Here is a 27,871-nt window from a genome sequence, read left to right as displayed (position 1 = left end):
GGTTAGAAAGTTGAACGATTTTTTACGGTAAGTTATAAGATATCAGTGCTAAAAGTGACAGCATTACAATGACGATAAAATAGACGCGTAAGAACAATAGACATGGTTTTATTGAATGCGTGAAGTATATTTGTGAAAATATTTCGACGAATGAGGTTGCATGAAAGTGTAAACAGAAACCATCCTGTAACAACTATTGTACGTCACATTTGAGCCGTTTTGAAACGCGAATCCAAACTACGGCGGTCTCGTGTGGCTGCGATTAACTGTTCGTTTTTGAGCTTTTAAGAGCTTGTAATCACATTCCCATATATTTTGCACCTACAACACAACAGAGTAAAACATGGTGAATCTTATGATACCAAATAACTGTATAGTGAATTTTGTTGCAAGTCAACCTTTAAAATATGCAACTGCCATTGGTATTAAAAACCTAACTGGCATTAAATCTGAAAGCACCAGCAGTAATTTGTATAAAAAAGTTGGGAAAGGATACGGCTAGTTCTATTTTACACTTGATGACACTTGTCAGTTCTACTGGCAAACAAAGGGCTCTCCACTAGTTTAAATAGTCGCTACAATTTCCATCTTTCAGCGAGAGACAAAACCTTAAGTTTTTGTTGGAGTTAGGCTCTCTTGATTAGGCTATGACTAAAAACATCCAGTATAGTCTTTCTTGTTACAATGCAGATCCTAGCAGTATTTGGTATTGTAAAGATTTGCCCAAAAATAGAGGCAATCTTTATGTTGTTAATTTGACCTGGTTCTTGGTAGTTGTCTTCTTTTAATTAGTGTGAAAATTACTTAACGAGGAAGTAAATAAGCAAGTTATCTTACACACACAAATCAATAATAATTTATTTAATTCCAAAATTAGACAATCACAACCTTAAAAGCTATTAAAAATTGCACAATGGCTGACACTCAAAATAAAACTAAAATACAGTAATACCTGGCTTCATGAGAGAGAGAGTTGTGGAGACGTATATGAACAATTCAAAAAGACGGCTTGATAAAGTGAAAGAGCCGTATATATATAAGAATGTGAAGCCACAACTAATTAAGATTAAATGCTTAGGAAATGAGTTATACTAAAAATATACTAAAGTTCGGAAGTGTGAAATAGTTTTATGGTCAAGTTGGACCAATAACTCGGACAACGGATAGCCAAGATGGGTAGAGTTAATTTACTTTGGTCAGCTAATTTTGACATAGTCATGCAACCTTAAATGGAATATGTATATGTTCATACGAATTGTTAATGAACTGTCTTTTTAATGTCATTCTGTTGATGGAAGGTGTATCATTGGGTGTATTCTTGTTTAATAAAGCTATATAAATGTTCGGATGATTGTCATGTCTTTAATTGAACTGCACTTGGTTTGTGCCGATTGTGGGACTTCCGATCATCATGTGAACTTCGATCTGTGGGAACCTTACAGTATCATTACAGAGTTTTTCTGTGACATTTCTACCAAGTAACACTCAATGTATTGTAAGACAGTTTTGAACCAGCAACACCACTAGATTTAATATAAGTAGATATTAACTTTTTATTTGAAATAAGAGACGCTGCGCAGACACTATTTGTTTTAACAGAACAGAGATGAAACTTCAACTTTCATATCCCAAAAATGTTAAAAAAATAACAGCAAAATATTCAAATGCTCGATGCTAGATCAGTAATATTGACCAATATGATGTTGATCTCAGCAGTATGGATTTACATGAAGGACAAGCAAAGAACTTAGTTATATATTTTAAGCTACAATCGATTACACTACCTCTTAGGGTAAAGTCTACATTTTATGATTGCGCAATTGCTTGAAGGGTGACAGCCATTATGATCATTAAAAAGGTACTGACAGTTGCTAGGCAACCGGCTGAAGTGCTAGTCTCAGGAAGCTTTTGAGTAGTTGTCACCAGCTCCTTATGAGTAGTTGTCTCCACCGGAGCAGCCGTCGTCAAGTTTGACACTACAGTAAATGGGAAACAGTAGATTTGGTCAGTAAATGACGTGTAATGAGCAAATATGTATACCGTAAAATGTCTATTTGAGCGCCACTTTTATTTGAACGCCACCTCTAATAAAACGCCACAACTCAGTTTACTCTCTGACAGGGATTACGTGTATGTTACAATTTTCATTTCCATAACATTTCCATAATTCACCTCTATATTATTTCCATTTCCATAACATTTCCATAATTCATTTCCATATTATTTCTATTTCCATAACATTTGCATAATTCATTTCCATATTATTTCCATTTCCATAACACTTCCATAATTCATTTCCATATTATTTCCATTTCCATAACATTTCCATAATTCATTTCCATATTTTTCATATTATTTCCATTTCCATAACATTTCCATAATTCATTTCTATATTATTTCCATTTCCATAATTCATTTCGATATTATTCCCATTTCCATCACATTTCCATAATTCATTTCCATATTATTTCCATTTCCATACCATTTCCAAATTTCTAAAATAAAATTTCCATATCCATTTCCATAAAATTATGGAAATATTTATGTTTATGAAAAAGGATATAGAAAAGTAAACATTTCTATAATATGTTTAGCGATCCCTGTTATGTATACAGGGATACATCACTTGTTTTTTTTGGTAAAAACAAGTGATGTAGTTTTCATAAAACATAGAATAAAGAAATATATACCTCGGACAATGGGTGAGGACACTACATTGGTCCAGTAGGTGTCGTGATCTTTAGCAAATGCAGCCCTAAAAAATATGCATAAATTGCCATAGTAATTACTAGTTGATGACGCAAAGCCTTATCATAAGAGTCGAGAAAAAAATCATAGCTTTCAAAGAATTGTAATTGTCTCATCTGGTTCAGTGGCTATCGTTCAAAGTTTTTGCAATGTAGAAGAGATGCACCTCATTCTGGCGTAAATGGTCGGTTGGTGTAAAGCCTGCTTCAGGCTTAAAGATATCAGATTCTGCAGTAGCATTTATTCACCTTAGCTAGTCAGCAAGGATTCTTACATCCATAAAAAATTGTACAAATGAAAGATTGGTATCCAAAAAATATGTGCTAATGCTTACAGTTTTCATAGACATAAAAAATAATTCTAAACCAAGTTTGTAAGTTGCAAAATAAGAAGAATTTTTGTCAATAAAGATAAAGTTTAACACTCAAAGATGGATTATATCTGCTGTTTAATATGCTATATATTGCTGTTGGAAGAAATCTTTACTGTGGGTACAAAATAATTTAGAGGTTTGTATGTGCAGGGAAACTGCTGAGTGATATATCTACAAACAACCGCATATTTAATATTGTATCAGATATTATAATATAAAGACTTATCTAGATATAAACAACAAGATGAATATAAATAACCATAAGATGAATAAAGCCACAGAAGTAGCTAAACATAGTCTGCAATATATTGATTATTTTACATACATCAATAAGGAAGCGTTTAGCATGCTGTTTTTCATAAGAAGCTCATTTAGAAAGAGTAATTGTAGGAGGGACACAAATGACCTTGTGAGAACATAGCACACCTTTTTTTAATGGTAATCTTGATAAACATTTTAGGCCTAAGGAGTAAAAAAATTACAAATAGAAACTACCTATTTTGCCCGAAAGCATATTTAAAATATTTAGTAATTAATTTTTACCTCCTAGACAATATTACAGAACAGACTTGAATTATGTGATAAGCAATTGGCGGTCATATCGCCTTGAATTCTATTTTCTATGAGATTGAACCAAACTGAACCAATAATAGTTTAGCTTTTATGGCTCTCGGCTAAGCCTTGAGCTGGGCAGTAGTTAGTCTTTATAGACACTGCTATCTATAATTTAACCTCTACAGGTGTTGCTGTTTAAATCAGTTATATAGAAAATACTGTCTTTAAATTAATTTTTATAGATACCACTATCTCTAGATTAGTTTCTAGAAAAATGATTGTCCTTGATTTGTAGAACTCATTACTCTCAGATGTTTTACCTGAGACCTATAGACCTATAGACCTATAGACCTATAGACTTATAGACCTATAGACCTATAGACCTATAGACTTATAGACCTATAGACCTATAGACCTATAGACTTATAGACCTATAGACCTATAGACTTATAGACCTATAGACCTATAGACCTATAGACTTATAGACCTATAGACCTATAGACCTATAGACCTATAGACTTATAGACCTATAGACCTATAGACTTATAGACCTATAGACCTATAGACCTATAGACTTATAGACCTATAGACCTATAGACCTATAGACCTTGAGACAACTACAAGAATAAAGTTAAAGTAACACTAGTTCTTTACACAGGACAATATGCTATTCACTTACTGAAAATAAATTTCTCCATTATAAGCATTATCTTCTGGGAATGTCCAAGAGAAGGTTAAATTGGATTTAGCATCAGGATTTGTGTGGGTCACCGAAATGTCAGCTCCACTAGAACCAGAAAACAGTGAATAATGACCAAATATTAATTAATAAATCAAGAATGGTTAAATCATTAGCTTTACGTAATTATTCAAGTTACTCAAACAGTAGGTTAGTTAGTTAAAATCTATAGTTATTTAGATAGTGTACTGCACCCAGTCTGATTAGCTAACACAATAAGTAGGTAACATGCCAACTGAGCAACTCCCATATTATTTGAGTAACTAACATGCTGTTTGTGTAGCGAGCATGACCTCATAGTAACTAAGATACCATTTAAGTAACTACTTCGCCATCTGAGTAGTTACTATACGACTTAAGTAAATAACATACTCCTTGAATAATTAGTATTTTATCTGACTAATACACTATCTGAGTGACTAATACACTATCTGAGTGACTAATGCACTATCTGAGTAGCTAATACACTATCTGAATAGCTAATACACTCTCTTAGTGACTAATCCACTATCTGAGTGACTAATACACTAACTGAGTGACTAATACACTGTCTGAGTGCCTAATAAGCTAACTGAGTGATTAATATGCTATCTGAGTGACTAATACCATATTTGAATAACTAATAAACTATCTGAATAACTAATACACTCTCTTAGTGACTAAAACACTAACTGAATGGCTAAAGCACTGCCTCAACAACCTACCAACATTCTGAACATGTATTTTATCACCCTAGTACATTAGCTAGAGCATCACTGCACTACCCAGATACCTAAAACAATTACCTGCATGTTCGCCCTCAATAAACAATTAGTTAAACATCTGGGTGAAACTTCAACAATCATAACATCACTTTGTCAGTACTTACTCCAGCTTGCATGGTCCAAGTTGAGCACCATTAGGCAGGGATGAACCAAACATTCCAATTCCTGCATCATCTGTCTTTTTTCTCGCCTGCAGCAGGAAGCCGTTGACAGGTCCACCAGTAAAGGAAACTATAACAATCATAAGGCAATTTCAGGCTAGACCACTCTAGTATATGCAGGCCAAGTGCCTTTACATCATTTCATATTGACAGGCCCTACATGTTTATCGGACACTTCAAGACAGATCTATAAAAGTTAATATCATTGCTAGCTGCTTCAACAATCTTCCTTTTAATATCCATTCTCTTAGCAAAGAAAAGTATTTTAAACGCTATAGACCAAACCATTTATTTGATTTCAGTGGTTAACTGTTGCCCTTTTTTATGGTTCTTTTATGACATAATTTAAAAAAACATCTGTTTGAAATAAAATTATTGCCAATGAGGTAATATATATATATATCTATATATATTTCTCAAAATTTGTCGTCTGTCATCTGTCTGTCCTTGTATTCCCAGCTATAGCTATTAGAATCTTGCAATAAAAATTCCATGTTCTGACGAATTTGAACTCACGGAGATTGCAACCGCAAGTTTGTTATCCACGCGCTCTACCACTGAACTAGACAAGTCATATTAATCAAAGACATTATCATATACTGTATAGCGTATGCACACGCTAAATGACGTATTATTTGAAACTATGAATTCCATTAACTCTATGAAATACGATGCTTTTTCAGGTTTTCATGAACTTTTATTTCCGGTTTTTTGTAAGATTCAATTGCTAAATTGCGGTGGAGATCAATACTTTTCACGCAGACGATATTATTATCTCGCGTAATAATGACCTCTCGAGAATGACCTCTACATTCTCTCACCGTTCAGTCAGACGTGCTATATCCCATCATATCCCATTTTTACATTTGTACCAGTGTTGAGAGGTACCAGTATCATTGTACTCAAAGTTGTGATGGATAGCTTTTGGTGGAACAATAAACTTTTTACATACACACACAAGCACCCAGCACCCAGCACACCACCACCACACCACACACCACCACACACCACACACACTTCTAGAATTCTCACTGCAAGAATTGTTATTATTAATTCAACATAATCAGGATTTTTATTTTGTTTTCTCATTTTGTATTAATTGTATCACCACCGAATCATCTTTTATTATAATTGTAGCGAAACAGACTTAATTTAGCTATTACTTGCTAACTATTTCACAATTATATTTAAACCTTTTTAAAATTGTTTTATTTAATTTTTTACTTATTTGATCTGCACAAAACATTTTCTTCTTGATATGAAGTTTGAAAGTTACGGTCGTTTAACAAAGTTTGAGAACATTTACAATTGTTTTTACTTTCTCTCTTGATTATTTCAACTACCCTAAATACTTTTCTCATGATATGTAGTTTGAAAGTTAGAATGGAAAATGTTGTTATATGTTAAATACGAATAAATTTTTTGTTAAAATACTTTTTTATTACCCTGGCAACGCTGGGTAGTTCAGCTAGTACATATACATGTATATAGCCAATATATGTAAAATATATATTAGCTATATATACTTAATAAAATAATAATGAAAAATATATATTAGCTGTATGTTAGCTAAAATATATATTCTATACATATAAAATATATATATATAATATATATATATTATATATATATATAATATATATATACTATAATATATATATATATATACTAGCGGAATGTCCGGTGTTGCATGGGTATTAAAAACCAACTTATAAGTAGTGATGGCAATGCTACACTTATCAAAAACAGCTTATAAAAAATGCCTTTTGCCATTAGCCTGGCACCTTGCCAATAGCTAATTTATGTAAGTAAGCTATAATGTAGTTATCTACGGCTCTTACTAATACATAGAATGATGTTGCACCATAACGGAGAGCGGTAGCGTATTTGCACCCACGAATGGACATATATCGCCCATCAATCTCGCGTAGCTAAATTGGTAAGGCATATGCCTAGCAAATGGGAAGTTTCAAGTTCTAATCTCCTGCGATACGAGTTCTTTCTTGCAATATTTTAATAGCTACAGCTGGACAAACTGAACTACATACACACGGACTTTGAGGTTCATATACTTTTTGACAAGTTTTTGTATATTATACTTTTTGTATACTACACATATTTTGTATATATATAAAGTTAGTTTAATTTTTTGTGACAAAACTTTGATAAGATCCTGAAAAATCTCTTAGGAACATTTTTAATTGAGCCATACAATATCTTTTATAACTCCTCATCTTATATAGATACATAACTGAAACGAGCATACTGTGTTTAAAGTATAGAGCACCTCAAAATGTGTCACCTTTATATGTATATCATGTGAAGTAATGTTAATGACAAGTTCACTCGTTCTTTGGATCTGAGGCAATAAACACAACTCTTCCTTGTATACAGTGACCAATATACAGCAAATGCTAACTAAACTATAACAAAGGTTTGAGTTAAGAAGCTTTACATCGAACAGAAAACTTTGTTCTACACAAACCTGACACTTTTCCAAAGTCATTCCAATCTGTATCATCTATTTGAATACCATAGGGTGATGTAGTAGTCTGGGGCCTAGTACTCGCGTGTTTGGGTGCTAAATTTGCACAAGCTGCAGCAGTAGCACCGCGTCCATGGCATGTCACATAGGTAAAACACACAGCTGTTACAATCAGTGATAACCATACCTACAAGAATTCACCTATAAAATGAGTTTAGAAAGGTTTTGTATTAACATAAATAAACGTGCAAGAAAATGCGAAGAATTTGTAAAAGTCATTGTAATTGTAAGAGTTGGGTGCCAAACCTAAAGCTAAATAAGAAAATAGACCCTAAAGATTATTAATATAAAAAATACTTACAAGTTGTGGAGAGTACAGAGTGAGAGGGTAAGAGAGTGAGTGTGCCAGTGGGTGATGGAGTCAGTAAATGAGAGAGTAAGTGAGAGAGTAAGTGAGTGAAAGCGTGAGAGAGTAAGTGAGTGAGAGAGTAAGTGAGTGAGAGAGTAAGTGAGTGAGAGGGTAAGGGAGTGAGTGAGCCAGTGGGTGAGCGAGTCAGTGAGAGAGTAAGTGAGAGAGTGAGTGAGAGCGTGAGAGAGTGATTACTACAACCAAATGTATGAGTAAGAAGAATCGTGGGCAAGTTATACAAATCCAGTTACATTTACTAAACCGGAAAAATTGATGTTTGTCATGTATGTTCTGTGAGTTCTTTTTTCCATACCAAACTCTGCTAAAAGTAAAGATTTACAATTAGTCAAGTATTATTTGCTCACGTTTCTATAACGGAAGACCGTGTTTAAAGCTCAACTAACACCCTAATAAAAACTCATGTCTTTTCAGAACATAATTTTACTTCTTATGTTGTATAGCTGAATGTAAATGCTGCTTTGAGTTGTGTTTCGAGGGTCATTGAAATTAGCAATCTGTAGCTATGAAAAAACTTCTTATAACTTTAGATGTTTTTGACTTTCTAAAGATTCTTTATCCAGTTTTTGTGAAGAGCCAAAAAAGCAACAAATGGCCTTATAGCCATTTACTTGAAGGGCTCATAGGAAACATGACAAAGAAAACATCATTGTTGACACCAGGACTGATTAGTGATGATGCTGTTACAAGTATGTCATAGGATGTGCACAGTTATAAAGACGGCTACTAAAATATTTTAGATCAAATCAGTACCATTTCACTTCACGAGCGGTTAAATTGTTAAATTAAAAATTATTAAATAATTTTTTCAATGTATTTAACTGCTGAACAAGATTACATGTTTTATTTTTCATACTCTCATCACGAGGGCATCTCAAGAAACCATACATTAATTTTCCTTGTTGGTCTCCCCAAGTTTATTCAAAAGGAGCAAAAAATGCCTAAACAATCTCAGAGTAGAAATAAACAAGGTTCCGTAGTGGAATCAGGGTGGGCCACTTGGCGCCTTCGTAGAATCAAGAGAGAAATAAACAAGCAAACTTACAAGATTCATGATGAAAGCTTGAGAGAGTGACAGGTTGGGAGGTGTTTTACGGAGTAAACTATGTCAAGACTGAGCCCAATGGTTGTGCGGCAACGATATCTTACAATGAAACAAGATAACCGGCTGGGTAGCGATGAATAGAGATAGAATGGCCGAGGCTTAAGTTGATAGGTTGATTTAAGATAGAAAGGAAACCCATGTGATAGCAGCTATCTACTCGAACTGTTATTTCTCATTCAGCCTCTCAACATTGCCCAAGCCCTTCTAAGATATTTACTGACAGCTTTGCAAAATCTTCTACAAATAGATAAAGAAATAGTCATTCCACTTATTCTGAGCTAAGTTAGGAAATACGGCTTTGTTTATTGATTCTGAGCAAATACAAAGATCATTGCGTAAAGCCTGTCATTAGCTTCAGGTAAATTCGAATCAACTTGGGACGCCACAAGAAACGGCCCTCTCTATAATCTATGATTGGTAGGAATATACTTACAATATACTAACAATAGTGGAGTATAATACAACGCAACTGCCCCTACCGTTCTTCCTATATGACTAGTGTTGATACTCTGTCAAGTAAACCTGTAAGATGCCTTGGAACGGTTGACACTGACTGTAGAACACTGTACTGAACCATACACGCAAGTGCAGAACTAATACAACTTACCATAATTTGAGAGTTAATCTCGCTATCTTTCGAGCTTGAATACAAAAACTGAAAATACTTTGAAATCTACCAGAGTTGCTTTCAATGAAATATCTGAATGATGGTTTAGCGCTTTCTGTGGTAGGCAAAAATCTTACAAAACTTTGCCAAGTATCTAGTATGCATGTTACAGAAGAGCAGGGATTATGACCATTAGTTTGGAACAAAGTACCATTTATTGAGTCAACAAACATGCATAGCTGTTTTATTCTGAATGGCCTGGTGATCACAGGTAATCCTGGTTCATATTGTGCGCTAAATGTGGTTTTAAATTATGCTTTTATTTCTCACCAAGATTTAAGGTAAATATAAAAGTGGAATTATGCTGTTGCACTGCATTTAAATTTGAAATGTATGCATAACCAGTGGTACCGGCAAGGGCTTGAACTAAAACCTACGATCTTTTACAAGACTGCAAATCACTGATCACCCAGTTCATAAACTAATCTGAAATGACATCCAACTAATACAGCTGCGAGGTGTTGAGGCTGCATGTAGCAGCGGATTATAGCTAGACTGCTGAGCCTAGCATTGCTTGTATGAGAGAAGGTGAGACAACTACTAAGGTTACACAGAATTTATTTTGCTATCAAATGAACTATATAAATCAAATAAAACTTTTAACAAAATAAACATGCAGCAACTAAAAAAAGAACTTAGCACAATGTTATCCTTTGCTTGAAATAACTAGCTCCTTCACAGATGACTATGCCAGAATATTGTCAAAGAGAGACAACTCTAATGCTTTGAGTATTTCTATGCTTTATCCTGTTCTTGAATCAGTGCCAATAGTCACCCACAGAATCTTTCTTATCTCTGTAAGACTTGTCAACTATCCAAATCTCATCTAGAGGAAAGAAACAACAATGATTATAACCATCGACTCCTTTCATGCTGACTGTGGGTTCATAAAAAGACCTCTTATAACGAACATTCAACAACATTAGACTTCTACAGCTTGAGAGTTGCTAGATCTGGCCTATAATGCATATGGAGCTGATTGATGTTAACACTGTGTGAAGGTTTGTATGAATGTTTCTAGACTTCCAGCCTCGGAGATGTTCAAGGTCATCGATGACTGACCTAGACTATGCAAACTAGACATAGGGGAGGCATCGAACTTCAAACGATACAATGATTCCTGGAGGTAATATGGGTAATATGCTGCCTGGGTAGTTATAACTACGTTGGTGCACAAACCTAAAGCTGACCGCTTGTGAGTGAAAATCACAGAAATCATGATTAAATCATGATTTTCTGCGTGTTCTAGCATCAAGGAACAATCATAGCAGACTACTGCAGGTCAATCAAAAGTATTTACCGTCGGAGCTGTACTGAGTAGGTGGAAGGTCAAATGGCACTGGGAAAGCCTTAGGATCAGCAAATGTTGGGTCGTAAACGAATGAGTCTGTATCAAACATCTGTAACCCAGAGTATATAAAATAGCTTACAGCCATATCTATTGGCAGTTGAACCGAGTGCATTTTGATATGCAAATTCTACTATTGTCACTATAAAATGGCATCAAGCAATAATATAAAATTCCATCATTCAGCACTATCATACGACATCATGTATTATTGTCAAATGACAGTATCCATAGGTGATGCTACGCCAAAGCTTCAGTGATGAGATGACGTTTTATCCATAGACAAATTTTGGTCGGTATACAGTTGAAAAAATCTTAACAAAAAATGTCATAGCAACTTTAGAGTGATGTGACTTTGTACACGGAGTGTAGTAAACATACATTGAACAACATAGTTGTCTGGCTCACCTCATATAATACAAAAAAGCTATGGTAGACTGACATTTCTTGACGCACTAACATGTTTGCACAAGTTAATTCTTTCGCTACCACGAGCCGAGCAATGCTCCTTGGCAAAGTATTTGCGTATGGTCAAGAGTCACATGGTACGTACCATGCTTAAGTACCGGCTTTAGTAAGCGTCATACACAACATTTCTGATTAGTGGTTAGTTAATTAATAACCCTATTGAATCTGTACTTGAACAAAAAGAAACAATTATTTGCATGCACTAAGCCAATAGAAAATATGTTTACAACTCACCCTGAGCGTAGTTTCGCTTTGTATAAACATATTTCATCGGAATTTTTTCTTAGCCTTGACTGGTCGTGTCAGACGCATTACAGCTACTAAGGATTCACTAATTTTAGATCTACAGACTTTGGATGATTTTTATTGAACAATAGTACTACTCGGTGTGATTAGTCTATTTTTTGCTGTAATAATAATGCCGTAGGTTGGAATAATATTAATAAATCGTAACTCGGACATGCTCATAGTTGTAGCGAAAGGTGCCGATAAAGTGTTTGAGTTTATGCTGCAACAATTGTGGCACTTTTATGGCATCAGCTGATGTAAAAGTTTATGCTGATTAATTTAGTATCAAAACATTTTTATAGCGCTCTTGTCAAATATTAGGTTTTATCAGATATGTCATGATGTGCCGGTAAAGAAATTAATTTGGTGGTGAAATACATATAGTTAATGAATCAAGTCCTTTAAGTATGATCGCCAAATGGATTCTTGACTATATCACCGTCACATGACACAATAAAATGCAATCACATGATGTGTGATACTATCACATGATCGACAAAACAAAGACAAAGATAATAAAAGAGAGATAGCAGGGAGATAAGGATAGAATGAGCGAGAAACTCTTACCTTGGGTAGAAAGAGTACGCCGAGTTCGTAGGATCGTATCATCAGCTGGCTGTCTTCCTTTTCGGCCATTCCCCAGGCCGCCTTTGAGAGGTTTGAACTGTATAGCAAGTCGACAAATATCTAGATGAAAGACTATCGTTGGGTGTGTTGAGTTTATATTAAGTATGGAAATATGTCATAAACTCAGTATATTTAAATAAAGTGTCAGTAAAACAAGAAGCTTACAAATATTTCCTATAAAAGTGGACTGTACCTTGTCATAAGAAACCATGGGATTGCGTTGTTAGGAGATAGCCTTAGGTATGACTTAATATGAGGAGCCGCGCGAGTCCTTCCCCTGCATTCGCTTTTCCATTTGCTAGGAAACAAATGGCAAACGCGTGTGACGGACGAAGCAGATAAAAGTTGAAATCTCTCATTAAAACGCCTTAACAATACAGACATGGGCCGCAGACAACCACCTTATTAACGGCAGATTATTAGAGGCATTGTTCAACAGACAGCATTAATAAAATACTATTATTTACCATATTACTAAAATACTATTCATTGTGCAAACAACATTAACATATGTCTTTCATTTTTTCCAAGAGAGTGAGTGTAATGCTGTCACATAGACTATTACGAAAAAACTGCCGCGAATCAGGCTACATTTAATATAGCCCGCGGCACTGCACAACTGCTAATATATTATCCAATGCATAGTTAGCTAGACTGATGAAGAGCGCACAATGAAGGACAAATGAAGGGCCATCATGAACAACATGCAGCGACGTCTAAAACCTTGGGATACTCTTCAGTATTTCAAATAGAAATAAGGTACATTAACAGAACTACTTGATCCAAGACTTGCACAAGAAAGTTAGCAAACTCAGTCACTTGTCGAACCACAGTTTGGAGTGCAGTAATAAGAAAGCCACTATATAGAAGCTCTCAAATCTGTAAACTGCAGTTAATAGCACTCTTGGAAAGACTCAAAAAAGAGCGGGATAACAAGAGAGTAAACTACCTGTTCACCCATAATCTATCAACAGTGTATTCCCAGTTTAAAGGTGACTCCCAAATCGAGGATCTCAAAGTTCTGGATGGACATTTGGAAGAAAGGTTACACATACCGCCACCACAAATTGACAAAAGAGGCTCAGAGGGAGCCACCAACACATCATGACCTATCAAGGACTGGCCATCAGCAAAACGGACATTATGTGCAGTTCAGCATATGAAGAGCTTGATATGATCCAATCCTTCTGGTTGAAGAAACTGGCATCTCTGCACACTTGAATGGCAAGACCGATGGAATGCCTGATAAAAGGTCACCATCCATAATGGCTGACAAAAAGGGTGAACTGTATCGCTGATGAAAGACCCAAAGCAGCCGATGACTCCCAAGAACTACAGGCCAATAACGTGTTCGCTTATCACTCGAAAACTGCTATGAGGAATAGTTGCCGACAAACTGGAAAAGCGCACTAGTCAGCGAATGACCAGAAGTCATACGCAGACTAGTGTGCTCTTCCAGTTTGTGGTTCGTCGACATCTTCATGAACATCACAAGGACAGGGTGGACATTGTACAACTTTAGGCATTCAATGATCCAACTATGGGAAATTGAGTCATAGGCCTTTTTGTAGTCATTTCAAACCAAAACACTATTTGCATGCTTTCTCCTGCTGTCTTGGCAGACCATTTAATTTACTATCGGCTGGTATTCGGCTTCTTCAGCATGTTGTTTCCAATTCCTTTATGACCTCTGGTCATACAGGAATTGGACGTTGGTTCGTTGGACGTCAAGAGTTGGTCTAGCAATCTGAATGTCAAGAGTTGATCTAGCAATCTGAATGTCAAGAGTTGATCTACCAATCTGAATGTCAAGAGTTGGTCTAGCAATCTGAATATCAAAATTTGGTCTAGCAATCTGAATGTCAAGAGTTGGTCTAGCAAGCTGAATGTCAAGAGTTGGTCTAGCAATCTGAATGTCAAGAGTTGATCTACCAATCTGAATATCAGAATTTGGTCTAGCAATCTGAATGTCAAGAGTTGGTCTAGCAATCTGAATGTCAAGAGTTGGTCTACCAAGCTGAATGTCAAGAGTTGATCTACCAAGCTGAATGTCAAGAGTTGGTCTACCAATCTGAATGTCAAGAGTTGGTCTAGCAATCTGAATGTCAAGAGTTGGTCTAGCAATCTGAATGTCAAGAGTTGGTCTACCAAGCTGAATGTCAAGAGTTGATCTACCAAGCTGAATGTCAAGAGTTGGTCTACCAATCTGAATGTCAAGAGTTGGTCTAGCAATCTGAATGTCAAGAGTTGGTCTAGCAATCTGAATGTCAAGAGTTGGTCTACCAATCTGAATGTCAAGAGTTGGTCTAGCAATCTGAATGTCAAAAGTTGATCTAGCAATCTGAATGTCAAGAGTTGATCTACCAATCTGAATGTCAAGAGTTGTTGTTCCATTGAAAGCACTCTTTCATCCTAACCTCTAATCCTGCCTTCGCACAGACAGACAGACACAACTCTTAATATAGTAAATATATGTTGTTCTTTTATTCATGCAGTTCTGTAATTTTTTTGTAGCATAGACCTTTCTGTGTATAAAATGTGGATAAATCGATTAAATTGACATTGAAGGTATAATAATACCAATAATACCACAGTTACTGTGCAGTCAATAAATTATAAAGTTCAGTTTATGTTTATAAATACACGAAGAGCTACATGTATATACTTACACTAAGAGCTACATGTATATACTTACAGTAAGAGCTACATGTATATACTTACACTAAGAGCTACATGTATATACTTACATTAAGAGCTATATGTATATACTTACGCTAAGAGCTACATGTATATAAATACACTAAGAGCTATATGTATATACATACACTAAGAGCTACATGCATATACATACACTAAGCAGGGTTGGAAAAAACCACGGTTTTTATGAAAAAACCAGGGTTTTTTGGTTTGAACCAGTTTTTTTACCAAGGTTTTTACAATTTCAAGTCTAATTTACATCACTTACTATAGCTGCATGATTGAGTATTGAACATACAGTGCCGTCAGAAATTATGAGACCACCTCACATTTTAAGAGACAAGGTGGTAGCAATGATTTACTGACTTAGTTTTACAAAAAACTATCATAAACCATATACCATTAGATGCGGAATTTTCTACTGATTAATATGAAGCAAATTTCTATCACATAACAATCCATACTTATTTTTTATCTCAATCGAAAGGCATATGCAACTGATATGAATAAAAAAATGAAAAGATATTTTCGTTTTTTATTCATTTTATTATTTTATTCATTTTTTATTTTTTTATGCCAAACTATTTGACTTTGTGAGATTACAGAATGCACAACACAGTGATGACATCACGTTTTACCACTAACAAGCTATGTGGTCGGACACTGAAGAGATAACTTGATGACACTAATTCTATCACCAATGCTGTAAAAAAACAATGAAAGACTCCTGATTTACTTTACTGAAACAAGGAGAAATTTCTGCATCTAATGATGTACAATATGTGGCAAATGAATGAATTAATATGGTGCCAGTAGAGGTGCAAAGTTGAACAAAGGCGAGAATTATTCGGTGGTCTCATAATTTCTGACAGCACTGTACATATGTGAAATCATCTGTTAAAGATGGTACTATGGGAGTTGTTATGGGGGAAAAGAGAGAAAACATATAGAAATTTCAGAATGAGTCTTAAATCAAACACGATCGATGCAATACAGAGCAGAAATCTTATCACATAAAGTGAATATTTTACATACAGCTCTATGTGTAAGTAGAGACTTTAATCCCAGTGATAAGTCGTGTGGTAGTGTAGAGCAGAGCATAATGCAGATGCATTGCTAGTGTTTGGAGCTATGGCAGATGACTCAACTTCTATCACTTGAATATTAGAATTACTGTCTAAATTGGTGTTGTTTTCAGCTTGAAATTTTGCTACGTGAGCTTTAAGCCTACCCGCGTGACCTCGCGTTACGACAGCACACCTATTACGTTTTGCCTTAAAACCTTTGCCTTTCAAAACACAACAAACTTGATAAACTGAATTCTAACAATCCAACTACTTTGGCATGTGCCCAATAAATAAAATATTAGTTTGCAAACTTGAAGCTTTTGCCCAAAAGGATTTTATTGTATTAATTTCTAATTATAAGTAATCCTTTCTCACTGGCCAGACTTGAGAAAGTATTTATTCATTATTAGAGACAATGATTGGATTAGTATATTTCACATGGTTTTTATATTTTATTAGTAAAGAGATCATCATATCACTTGATAAAACCAATTGAAAATGAAATTCACTAATTCATTGTTGTGCTAGGATTTCATGTAGTTTCAACTTGAACTCTGCCATCAATATATTACTGTACAGTAATACTTCAACTTATGAGTGCTCTAACGTACAAGAAACTTGAGATACGAGCCAGCTTTTAAGCAAGTTTTAGCACTAAAATACAAGCCATGTTTGAGATACGAGCACATGAGACAGTTGCCAAGTATGTCAGAGGTGTTTTATGAGAACAGCATCACCTGTATTTTTCACCTGCTCAGGTTATACTTTTGTACCGTGTTTTTGTGTGCGATTTCCAGTGCAGAATTATGTGAATTAAAAGTACTCTGCGTTGACCGAAAGTTTGCCAGTAAAATGAAAGATAATGCCAAGCAAAACCGAATGATAACAGTTGATATTAAACGGAAAATTATTGAAAATCTGCGAAATGTGTATGCGTGATTGAGCTAGCTCAGCAATATGACAGAAATACATCCACACTTATCAAACAGAAGGATTATATTCAGGGCATTTAGTTCGCAAAAGGACTAACCATAGTTTCTAAACGGCACAGCGATCTTCATGACCGCTGATGGAGAGACTGCTCAGACATTGGATAAACAATTGGCCGGTAACAGTGTAACTGAAACGATGCTATGTGAAAAGGCCGGTGCTAATCTATCAAAACTATAAAAATAGACAATCGGACAAGTTGGCTAGTGGTCGTGCATTAAAGATGTGGTTGCGTCAAAAAATTCGATTTAATGAAATTAAGACCCATAAAAGGCTAAAACATCAGCTACAATTTGATGCCATTTTTGTCTTTGTAGACCAACCCTGTCCAGTGATATATGCGTTTGAATGAGGCCCTCTTTTAAAAAGCTCACGTTGCAGCGGGTGCTTCTTTCGTGACGTCACAAGCAATATATCTGAAAAGAAACCACGAGCGATAAATATGAGGTCGCTCCCTTAGCCAACCATCAGCGCGAAATTTTATATAGGCCGTAATAAATGTTATCACTCGTAAAACGCGTTGTCTGTGATCTCAAAATTAGGGATTTTACTCTATTATTAATTCGCATGGACATCGACATTTATTAAATTAATTAACATCGTTACTTTAATGAATTACTTGATGGACACGTTTTATTGGCGAACAACATACATGTAATTGTAAAATTGCTGTAAAGTTACTGCGAAGGTGACTCCGAGTTTTCTTGGCATCAGGTAGTTAAAGTTCTACGGAGGAAGCTCGGAGAATGGAGGTAAATTTATCTTTTACTTTGAGTCTCCTATAGAGTTTCCTGTTGAGTTTACATTCAGATTATATTTCCCTGTTTGAGGTTATAATGTAATTTCCTGCGCGTGCGAGATACGTATGTACAGTAAGTTCTTGACGGCTTCTTTTTAATCTTTAGCATCTAGCTATACAATGGCTTAGATTGATGAATATACTAAAGGTAATATTTTAGTACTCATTGATACATGTACTAATTAATAAAATTGTAACTTTTTGCTATCACTAATCATCGTTTCAAATTTTTTTATCGGTTCACCTAGCTACATTTGCTTCAAATTTTCTGCGGCATCTTTATCTAGTAAATTAGATTTATGATTTGACATTAGATGTTCACTTTTCACTTGTAGAAAGTGAAGAAAATCGATTGATCAATGCAAATCTTTAATTTCCAGAACCAAAGCTTCGAATCGTTGGCTTGGCGTACGTTTGCCTTTGTTAAATGTTTATTCGTTTTTAAAATTACACTCGCACTCTATCAAACTCCCAATTTGGAAGCTGTCAATAGATACGCTTCAAAATGACATATCTATGAATGACATATATTTATTGCATTTGTTTTACTGATTACAGAATGTTTATGTCGTCCCACCAGCCGAAGAAGCTTTGTCAGGGTGGAAACTGCCATAAAGGGGAAAGAAAGACTTGAATGTGTGCTGCATAAACCATGATGTTTTGTTTGAGTTTGTTGCAGTAGATGAATTTGTCTTATTGTATCAGCTAAAACTATGTGAGTGGCCACGACTTGATGAATATTTTTAATAAAAGCTTTATGCCGAGATGACAATATTTTTGTTTGTAAAAATTATATAATAAAATAAAATTGTTGAAGATAATGCAAAACATGATTTGCAGAATATTGTAGTGAATTGGATATGGTATATGGATGTCCGCAGAACTGGAGAATGTGAGTTCAAATCCAGTTTGCAGCAGACTTCTCATCCTTGAAACTCTATCCCTATGTATATTCTTTCCAAAGACGCGGCTTACGGTAGTAAGAAACTAGTACTGTAGTCGGTGTAGGCAATGATATTCAGCCCCGCCCCTAGGATAGGCGACGGACATAAAGTGGGCGGGACTTATGGGAGGCTGTTCGTCGTTAGTATGGGTAGCGGCGGAACTTTGCTAATACAAAGACGTTATTCAACATAGTTAGCTTGACAGAATTACCGTAGACCGGTAGAATTGGTAGTCGGTACCCAAATGTTTACACAACATTTGGAGAAATTGAGTAGAACAAATTTTCAATTTTCGTTATTTGATGCCTTTGAAACATTCATAATAATGCATCTGTAGCTGGATTTAAAATTTTATTCTAGCCAACATGAGCAAATACAAAATAAGATATATGCCAATAGAGCCGCGTAGGACTAGACTTTTATCGCAAATAGCCGATGTGAATACGAGAGATAGAGACAGGTTGTATAACGCGTGACATCATTTTGGGCAAGTCTGCGCACGTTTTTGTGGCCCGAGCGTTTTTACGGCGATCAGATTTTTTCGGTTTTAATCTTCAAATATCTAGGCAATGCGATCGCGTAACACAACAAACAACATATCAACTGATAGAGAAAAAAAAAATGCTTTCTTTTAAGATCAACTTAAATTTGACGCAACCACATCTTTAACCTTTTGTGACGACACCTGTGTTCGTCCTAATTGCAACATGTTGAAAGGGCGACAAAGACAAACGTCCTTAGATAGGTTTATTTTCAAACGGCTGGCTAGTCGTGAAAGCGAAAAAAAGGAAAAATTAGCTTACCGGCGAGAAACTTCAAACTACGAACGCCGAAGAAATTTTAATTACGTTAAGTTTAAAATGAAAGTTTGCTTTTGGGTTTGCTTCTAAGTTTGTCTTTTAAGACATTGATAAAATCCAAATTTATCAAAGTCAACTGTTGTAATGAAGGATAACTTATATCTCCCTCCCTGGCAAATGCTAGTGTTAGCTGCTATTGTATGTATTTAATTTTACATTTTAATTAATCACATTTCCTTGCACTACATGTATTTTTTAATTGTTGCTTTTCGAAAGCATGTGGTAAATTAGGACAATAACTAACATGTTCTTTCTGTTACAATATCTTGTTTTGAGTGTTTTATTTGCATTTTTAGAGTACGGAAACCAATCAATATATATTTAATGGTTCTATATATAAATAAATCGCACCAACATGCGAGTAAATTAACATACGAGCTCAGTCTCGGAACGCATTAAGCTCATAAGTTGAAGTATGACTGTATACCAGTTGGCTCGGTTTAAACCATCGGTTTAAACCGAGCCAACCCTGACATTAAGAGCTATATGTATATACATACACTAAGAGCTACATGTATATATTGTACAAACACATATTTAACTACTCACTGCATAAGTGACCGAATGTATGGCTGCCCATTATATTGAAGTTGACTAAATGGAAGGCTTCCACCAGCCTGGTAGCCCTCCAATGATGTCCTCACGTCCTCTACTGTAGGATATATCTATAAATACGAGAGATGGCTCGTCACACCGCTACAGTCAAGAGAAAGTAACTACTCAGACCAACTTGTGAAACACCGGCAATTACAAGCACTCGTGTAAAGCCTGGTTCCCATATACGCCGCAAAGCACCGGCGACAGCACCGGCGACAGCACCGGCGACAGCACCGGCGACAGCACCGGCGACAGCACCGCAGGCTATTGCGGTGAAATGTGAACCTACACGTCGGGTACCGCCGAGTACCACCGGTAGTTGCCGGCGGTCAAAGCAAGAGTTTAGCGCAGTTCAAATTTCGCGAAAAGCCGCAGGCAAAACCTTCCCAAAATGCACTGTACAAGTGAAGGTCACCATTATCAAAACAGCATGTCGAGCGAACATTTTCATGCGGTTATTAGCGATGAAGCTTTATGTGAACAGAAGCCGCCAGAGCCTAGCGCCGTAAGCATTTTGCTGCGCAAGATTACCGCCGGGGTCTCGCAATTGATGTGGAAAACAGGCTTAACTTACAAGTCTTAGTGCTGGCTTATTCCTAGCATTGGATTTTAAAGTAGTGGACAAACTGATGAGGAACTCCCCTGTGAGCCAGTTGCTTGGATCGGCACCTAGTCTACCGATGCTTGAGAATTGTCCAATCACTGGCCACGTAGCCGCCGAGGCTTTTGGACCATGCTGTTCTAGTACCTGAAAGGTAAAATCCAGCGAACGCTGAACATTTGCTAAAATTTTGTGGTGCAAGTGAACATAACTCGTTTAGCTATAAGTTTCTTATGATTTCACATAGAGATTACACAACTTCTTTCCACATGTCTAACATTGGTGCCAAGTGCACACAAAGTGTTCCAACAAAGGCACTCCTCTCTTCCTGCCATTTATTACCACAGCATATCTGAATCTCATAGCAGTACTGTTTTACTTTGTAACATGGGCACCATGCATTACATATGGAAGACAAATTTGAAAACGTATTTAATGAGTTCATAGTAGGTCATATGCTAATAGGGTGTAAGAAACAGTGATAAGTGGGTCTACCTATAGAGCACCTGCTTCAAGTTGCAATGGGTCAATGATTAGAGTGAGTCTTACTGGGGAGTAACTGCTACTTGCGGTCATACAGGTAAGTCAATGATTAGAGTTGGTCTCTAAAGAACATAATTTATAGCTACTGCACCACTCGCATTACCTTGCGTAATTTTAGATGGCCAAAAGAGAACTTCTTTTCTTGTTTGTGCCTCCCAGGAACGCTGGCTATGAGGAAAACTCTGCCAACATAAAAATCCTTCCTGACACAATCTGCTAGATCCAATTCACACTGCTAAAACAATAGATGATAAAAATATGCATACATACTTGCATTTAGACATGTCGTATTTGGACAAAGTGCTCGCCCAGTCACGGAGTATAGGCGACTTGTAGGCTTCCAAATATTCAATAAGATCTGCTTTGAAGTTCGTCTCAGAATCAGCATTCCCTACAACACGGAGCAGTCCCTATAACGCATCAGTACCGGTAATCGGTAGCGGTAATCGGTACCTGTAATCGGCACCTGTAATCAGTACCTGTAATCGGTACCTGTAATCGGCACCTGTTTTCTGTATAGCTATCCTATATTATCCTGTATGGCTAGTCTATTAACCTGTATAGCTATGGTCTATAATGCTGTCATCATCTTGCATAGCTGTTACTATTTGGTGTTCAGTTGTGGTTGAGTCAGTCAAATATACAATCATACACATCCTGAACTCTCACCTGTCTTACATATAATACATACTACAAGCAACTTAACAGGTACTTATAACAGGAACTTATAACAGGTACCTGTAATCGGTACCTGTTATTGGCACCTGTAACCAGCACCTGTAATCGGCACCTGTAATTGGTACCTGTAATTGGTACCTGTAATAGGTACCTGTAATTGGTACCTGTAATTGGCACCTGTAACCGGCACCTGTAATCGGTACCTGTAATCAGTACCTATTACTGGCACCTGTAACCGGCAACTGTAATTGGTACCTGTAATCGGTACCTGTTATTGGCACCTGTAACCGGCACCTGTAATCGGCACCTGTAATAGGTACCTGTTATTGGCACCTGTAACCGGCACCTGTAATCGGTACCTGTAATCGGCACCTGTAATGCATTAACACCTACAATACATTAAAACCTACAACATATCAGTCCTTACAATAGACAACTCCCTAAGCAATACAATAGTGCACACGATACATCGGTATCTGTAATACATCAATATCTACTATAAGTCAACACCTGCATGTCTGTGAGATACTGTTTCAAATCAATTCGCCCTGAAAAACATACATTCTGTACAAAATGGACGATAGAAGCCTACCAAGGGGACATAGGGGGCTGCACCAGAGAGCCTGTGATTTATGGAACCAGTCAAGAGGAATGAGGTTAGCAGTTGTAATCATGATCCTGATACCTTTATCATATCTCAATATGGCCATCTTAGTATGGTGCACTCCATAGGGTATTGAGAACTGCGCCTGAAAAGTTAGCTCACATATGTCAGAAATAACTTCTCATGATCGTACAATACATACCTTAAGATAAACCATTCATTCCTACAACCATCACATACCTACACTGAAAAAGTATACCAATAAAAATTTGATCAGAGATATGTTTCACTCATTAGTCAACTAAAGAGGAAGTGTGATGTTTCCACAAAATGTTAAAAATGATTCACAAAAAACCCTGACAGCATCTGCTCTGCATGTTAAAAATGTTAACAGCTTAGCTATAGTTTATAACTGTGTTATACCTGTATGACCTTGATATTTGTATAGTTGTTTCGCTGTTCAAGGAGCTCAATTCGACTGGAACCTTGAAGACCCTCAACGACAGTCATCGGTTTGTTCCGGTCCTCAGGCTTAAACTGTTGCCGGATCCAGTTGAGGTCATACATGTAGCTGAACTAGAATACAGTGACATTTAAGGTCCTCAGGCTTAAACTGTTGCTTGATCCAGTTGAGGTCATACATGTAGCTGAACTAGAATACAGTGACATTTAAGGTCCTCAGGCTTAAACTGTTGCCTGATCCAGTTGAGGTCATACATGTAGCTGAACTAAAATACAGTGACATTTAAGGTCCTCAGGCCCTAAACTGTTGCCGAATCCAGTAGAGGTCATACATGTAGCTGAACTAGAATACAGTGACATTTGATCACTACATAACGGCAGCTAGAAAGCCAGAGTTGACAAGCGCACAAAACATGATAAATAAATAACAATAGAGAAGCCAAACCAAACGTAAGATAGAAAAGTGAGCAGAAAACCAAAGCCAAAAGACGGACGAGTATGAATAAAGCGGAATAGAGGGTTGAGAGAAAAGGAATAGAGAGATGAGGGAACGGGAATGGAGGCAGCTATGAATTTTGGCAGCAAAACAAACTGAATGATCACCAAGTGATGAAAAGCTGCTATTATACTCACCCAACATGAGTCAATAAGATTGCCTTGAGTTCCATTAATTACATCTACAAGCAAAAGTAACACAAGTCAAATACAGAGATAAACATCACTGACCTACATGTAATGTATAATAATATATAATATGTAGCAATCTTTACACCTCATAACCTTTTATTTAGGCCCAAACTTCCAGTAATCAGCATGAGAAGATATCACAACTTGTAGTAACTCCGTTACATCATAACTACTTACTGTGAAGAGTGAGTGAGGAGCCCTCATTGAAGGAGCTATCAATACTGTGGTGCACACGACTCATATAGTATCTGTATTTCGTACATTTCTCTGCTAGTGCTACTTGATGGGCTGGACTCATCTCTTTATTTTTGTGAGATTTTGTAGAAACAGTTGCTGCATCGTGCATGATTTCAGAAGTAGATGGAGCATACTTAACCTTCTTTTCAACAGTGCCACTATCAGAGGAAGATGATGGGAAACCTCTTTTACTTGATGATTCACCTTTCAAATAATGACAGCTAAGCTAAGAAAAGCGATTGTCCGCATCAGACAGTACATCATGACTAAGTTAAACAAATTACTTGAAAAACTTTTTCCAGAGACATTTTGCATCATTCTGATATGAAAGTACCCAAGAATTAATTACCAACTTTTGCAAACAGGGACTAGCAAGCGGTATACCAGATAAAAAGCTTACATGTATAACGACTCCCTTTTATTGAACTTTTGTGTACATGTAAAATCAAAGGAATCAGATGTTGGTTTCAAAAAACAAGTGTTCTTCTTGAGATAATTATCCCTTATATTTTATACTAACTGAATGCTCGGCATTACACAGGTAATAAAAAAGGTTTCTTGCATAAAAATTTATTTTTAATCAAACTTGAGCTAACATTTTAATCTTTACTATAATAAGAGCCGTGTTTGTCCGAAGCCAGCTAAAAGCATTAGTAGAAAAGATTGAGCCTGACAGGAAGGAGAACCCGTACATTCGGATGTACAGATATTAAGCCAAGCGCACTACCACTAAACCAAGCGGCCATAATGTATCACCTGCGAAATAATTGAAGCGTACAAGCGACTGCAAGCGTATGCCTGGACACGGATGCCTGGACACGGATGCCAGGGTACATACTTTAAACAATCGGACATACGACCATAGTCAGACACTTCTATATATACCTTTCTCAAAGTTTGTCGCCTGTTTGTCATCTGTCCTTCGTTTGTCCTTCGGTATGTCCAGTTACAGCTATAAAATTTTGCAATTACATTTTTGCATTCTGCTGGACTCATGAAGATCGCAACTCCAGGTTTGCAATCCAATTTTTTAACCACGAGACTACAAAAGCTCTAACAAATCCTCACTCTTACGCCATAACGTATACACACCCTAGTCCTTTTTCACACCAAAAATGACGTATTAATTAAAACTCTATGAACTCTTTTAGCTCTATGAAACGCGATACTTTTTCGTGAACTTCTATTTGCGGTTTTTTGTAAGATTCAATTGTATTATTTCAAGTGGGAATAGCCTCTACATTTTTTCTATGTTCGGTCAGACAAAGACAGTACGATATCTCATTTTTACCAGTATCGAAAAGTACCAGTATCGAAAAGTACCAGTATCGAAAAGTACCAGTATCGAGAGATACCAGTATCGTCGTATTCAAAGTTTTGATGGGTAGCTTCTGGTGGAACAGTAACCTTTTTACATACACACACCGCACCCCACACACACTTCTACGCAAAAATTTGTATTATTAATTCAACATATTCAGGATTTTTATTTTGTTTTCTCAGTTCGTAATAATTGTATCATTACCGTATCATCTTTTATTGTAATCCTAGCAAAACAGACCTAATTTACATGTAGCTATTACTTGCTAATTTTTTCACACTTACATTTAAACACTTTTATAGTTGTTTTATTTTGTTTCTTAATTTATTTGACCTGCACAAAAATTTTTCTCATTATATAAAGTTTGAAAGTTACAGTTGCTTGACACAGTTTGAAAATCTTTATATGTGTTTTATATTTTCTCCTAATTTATTTAAGCTACACAAAACACTTCTCTCATGATATGTAGTTTGAAAGTTAGAATAGCAAATGTTGTTATATGTTAAATACAAATCAATTTTCTGTCCAGACTTTTTTATTACAATTTTTGCATGCCAACACTGAAATGAACTGAAATCGAATAATTGTATACCAAATAATTTTTGATTGTAACCGTAGTGAGATAGACTATATTTAGCCATTACTTGCTAATGATTTCACATTTACATTTAAACACATTTACATTTTTATTTTTTCTTCTGATTTATTTAAACGAAAACACTTCTTTCAAGTTAATTTTAAACTTAGAGTTGTTTGCAAACCTTAACAGTTGTTTAATTTATTTTTAATTTATTTGACCTGCACAAAACCTTTTCCTGATGATATGAAGTTTGAAAGTTACAGTTGTTTGACAAAGTTTGAAAACCTTTAGTTGATATTTTCTCTCTTAATATATTTCGACTACACAAAACACTTCTGCCATGATATGTAGGTTGAAAGTTGGAATGGCAAATGTTGTTATATGTTAAATACAAGTCAATTTTCTGATCAGACTTTTTTATTACCCGGGCAACGCCGGGTAGCACAGCTTGTATATCTATATATAAGTGACACATGAATAAACCGTGTCATAATCATTGACTCTTTGTAGAGACCAAATCAAACGGCAGAGCACTTTGCTGATGTAGTCAAGCACTCAATATGTATGCCTATAATAACTACCTGTTGTTTGTGTTTGAGGATGGGTACACTCCATGAAATGCTTAGGGTTCTTTCTAGTACAATTTTCACCATAAGGACATGGATTGCGTGATTTGTCACCCATCGATGGCTAGAAAATAAGATGAAGCTTTGCATACTATTCTGCCTAAACTATTCTAGACCTAAACTTTAACCTCACAAACTACAGATTATAATGTAATCAGTGTATTTGTAAGATGTCAGTGATGCGGCAGCCATTTTTCAGAAGCACACACAGCATACTTGAGAAAAATCTCTGCGTATTGTATCTGCAAGTCTTAAGATTCCTCAAGCGCATTACCTAGCCAAATCATGCAAAAATTATTTTTGAAAAATAAATCTATTAAATGTGGATAAATTTCCGTACAATTTTCCACAATTTCCAGTTGTGGTCGAAAATCAATGCAGCTGTGTTAACATCAATTCTATCAGAGTTAGAATTTCTGCTGCTAAAGCTGTGATCTGTAACACGCGTTATCAAACACAAATGGGGTATAAAAATCTTTATCTTTAAGTTAGATCAAATCCATTACAATTTTTGATGAAACAAACTAAAAGAACTCAATGTCTATAGAGTCATTGATCAGAAGCTGATTTGATTATGAGAACTTGTTAGATCACTAATACATGTGATAACAGTAATCTGTTACTGTTACTGACCTATTACTACTTACCGTAAGTCCCTGCATATAAGCCTATCTCGCGTATAAGCTAATCCTAAAAAACAATTCTGAAGTGAGGGAATTTATAAGAACTCGCATATAAGCCGGCCGTATAAATCGTGACACGCTGTATGTATCTATCAAAGCAAAGCGTTATAAAAGTGGAGTGGCTTTTGTAAGCTTAGTAC

The 27,871-nt window shown here is 36.0% G+C and overlaps 2 protein-coding genes across 2 annotated transcripts; both read right to left on the bottom strand.

Annotated features, from left to right (window-relative positions):
• Positions 1 to 1,550: 1,550 nt before the first annotated feature.
• LOC137400293 (putative defense protein 3) lies at positions 1,551 to 9,457 on the bottom strand. Its single transcript, XM_068086621.1, has 6 exons — positions 9,298 to 9,457; positions 7,826 to 8,012; positions 5,284 to 5,410; positions 4,356 to 4,463; positions 2,691 to 2,755; positions 1,551 to 1,976 (listed from the first exon to the last, which is right to left on the bottom strand). Exons 1-6 carry the CDS (start codon positions 9,304 to 9,306, stop codon positions 1,807 to 1,809), a joined length of 666 nt encoding a protein of 221 aa, XP_067942722.1. The 5' UTR covers positions 9,307 to 9,457; the 3' UTR covers positions 1,551 to 1,806.
• Positions 9,458 to 10,565: 1,108 nt separating this feature from the next.
• Positions 10,566 to 27,126, bottom strand: LOC137399804 (tyrosyl-DNA phosphodiesterase 1-like). Its single transcript, XM_068086032.1, has 13 exons — positions 27,004 to 27,126; positions 24,462 to 24,725; positions 24,231 to 24,274; positions 23,559 to 23,711; positions 23,124 to 23,280; positions 22,124 to 22,244; positions 21,957 to 22,035; positions 21,284 to 21,457; positions 20,662 to 20,777; positions 12,949 to 13,053; positions 12,696 to 12,792; positions 11,325 to 11,424; positions 10,566 to 10,850 (listed from the first exon to the last, which is right to left on the bottom strand). The coding sequence occupies exons 1-13, from the start codon at positions 27,104 to 27,106 to the stop codon at positions 10,783 to 10,785; spliced, it is 1,581 nt and encodes a 526-aa protein (XP_067942133.1). The 5' UTR covers positions 27,107 to 27,126; the 3' UTR covers positions 10,566 to 10,782.
• Positions 27,127 to 27,871: the final 745 nt, after the last annotated feature.

Source organism: Watersipora subatra, chromosome 7, assembly GCF_963576615.1.
Source record: "Watersipora subatra chromosome 7, tzWatSuba1.1, whole genome shotgun sequence".
In the NCBI taxonomy this organism is placed as follows: domain Eukaryota; kingdom Metazoa; phylum Bryozoa; class Gymnolaemata; order Cheilostomatida; family Watersiporidae; genus Watersipora; species Watersipora subatra.
The sequence above is the reverse complement of the archived record's forward strand: the minus strand, read 5'-3'. Positions and strand labels throughout refer to the sequence as shown.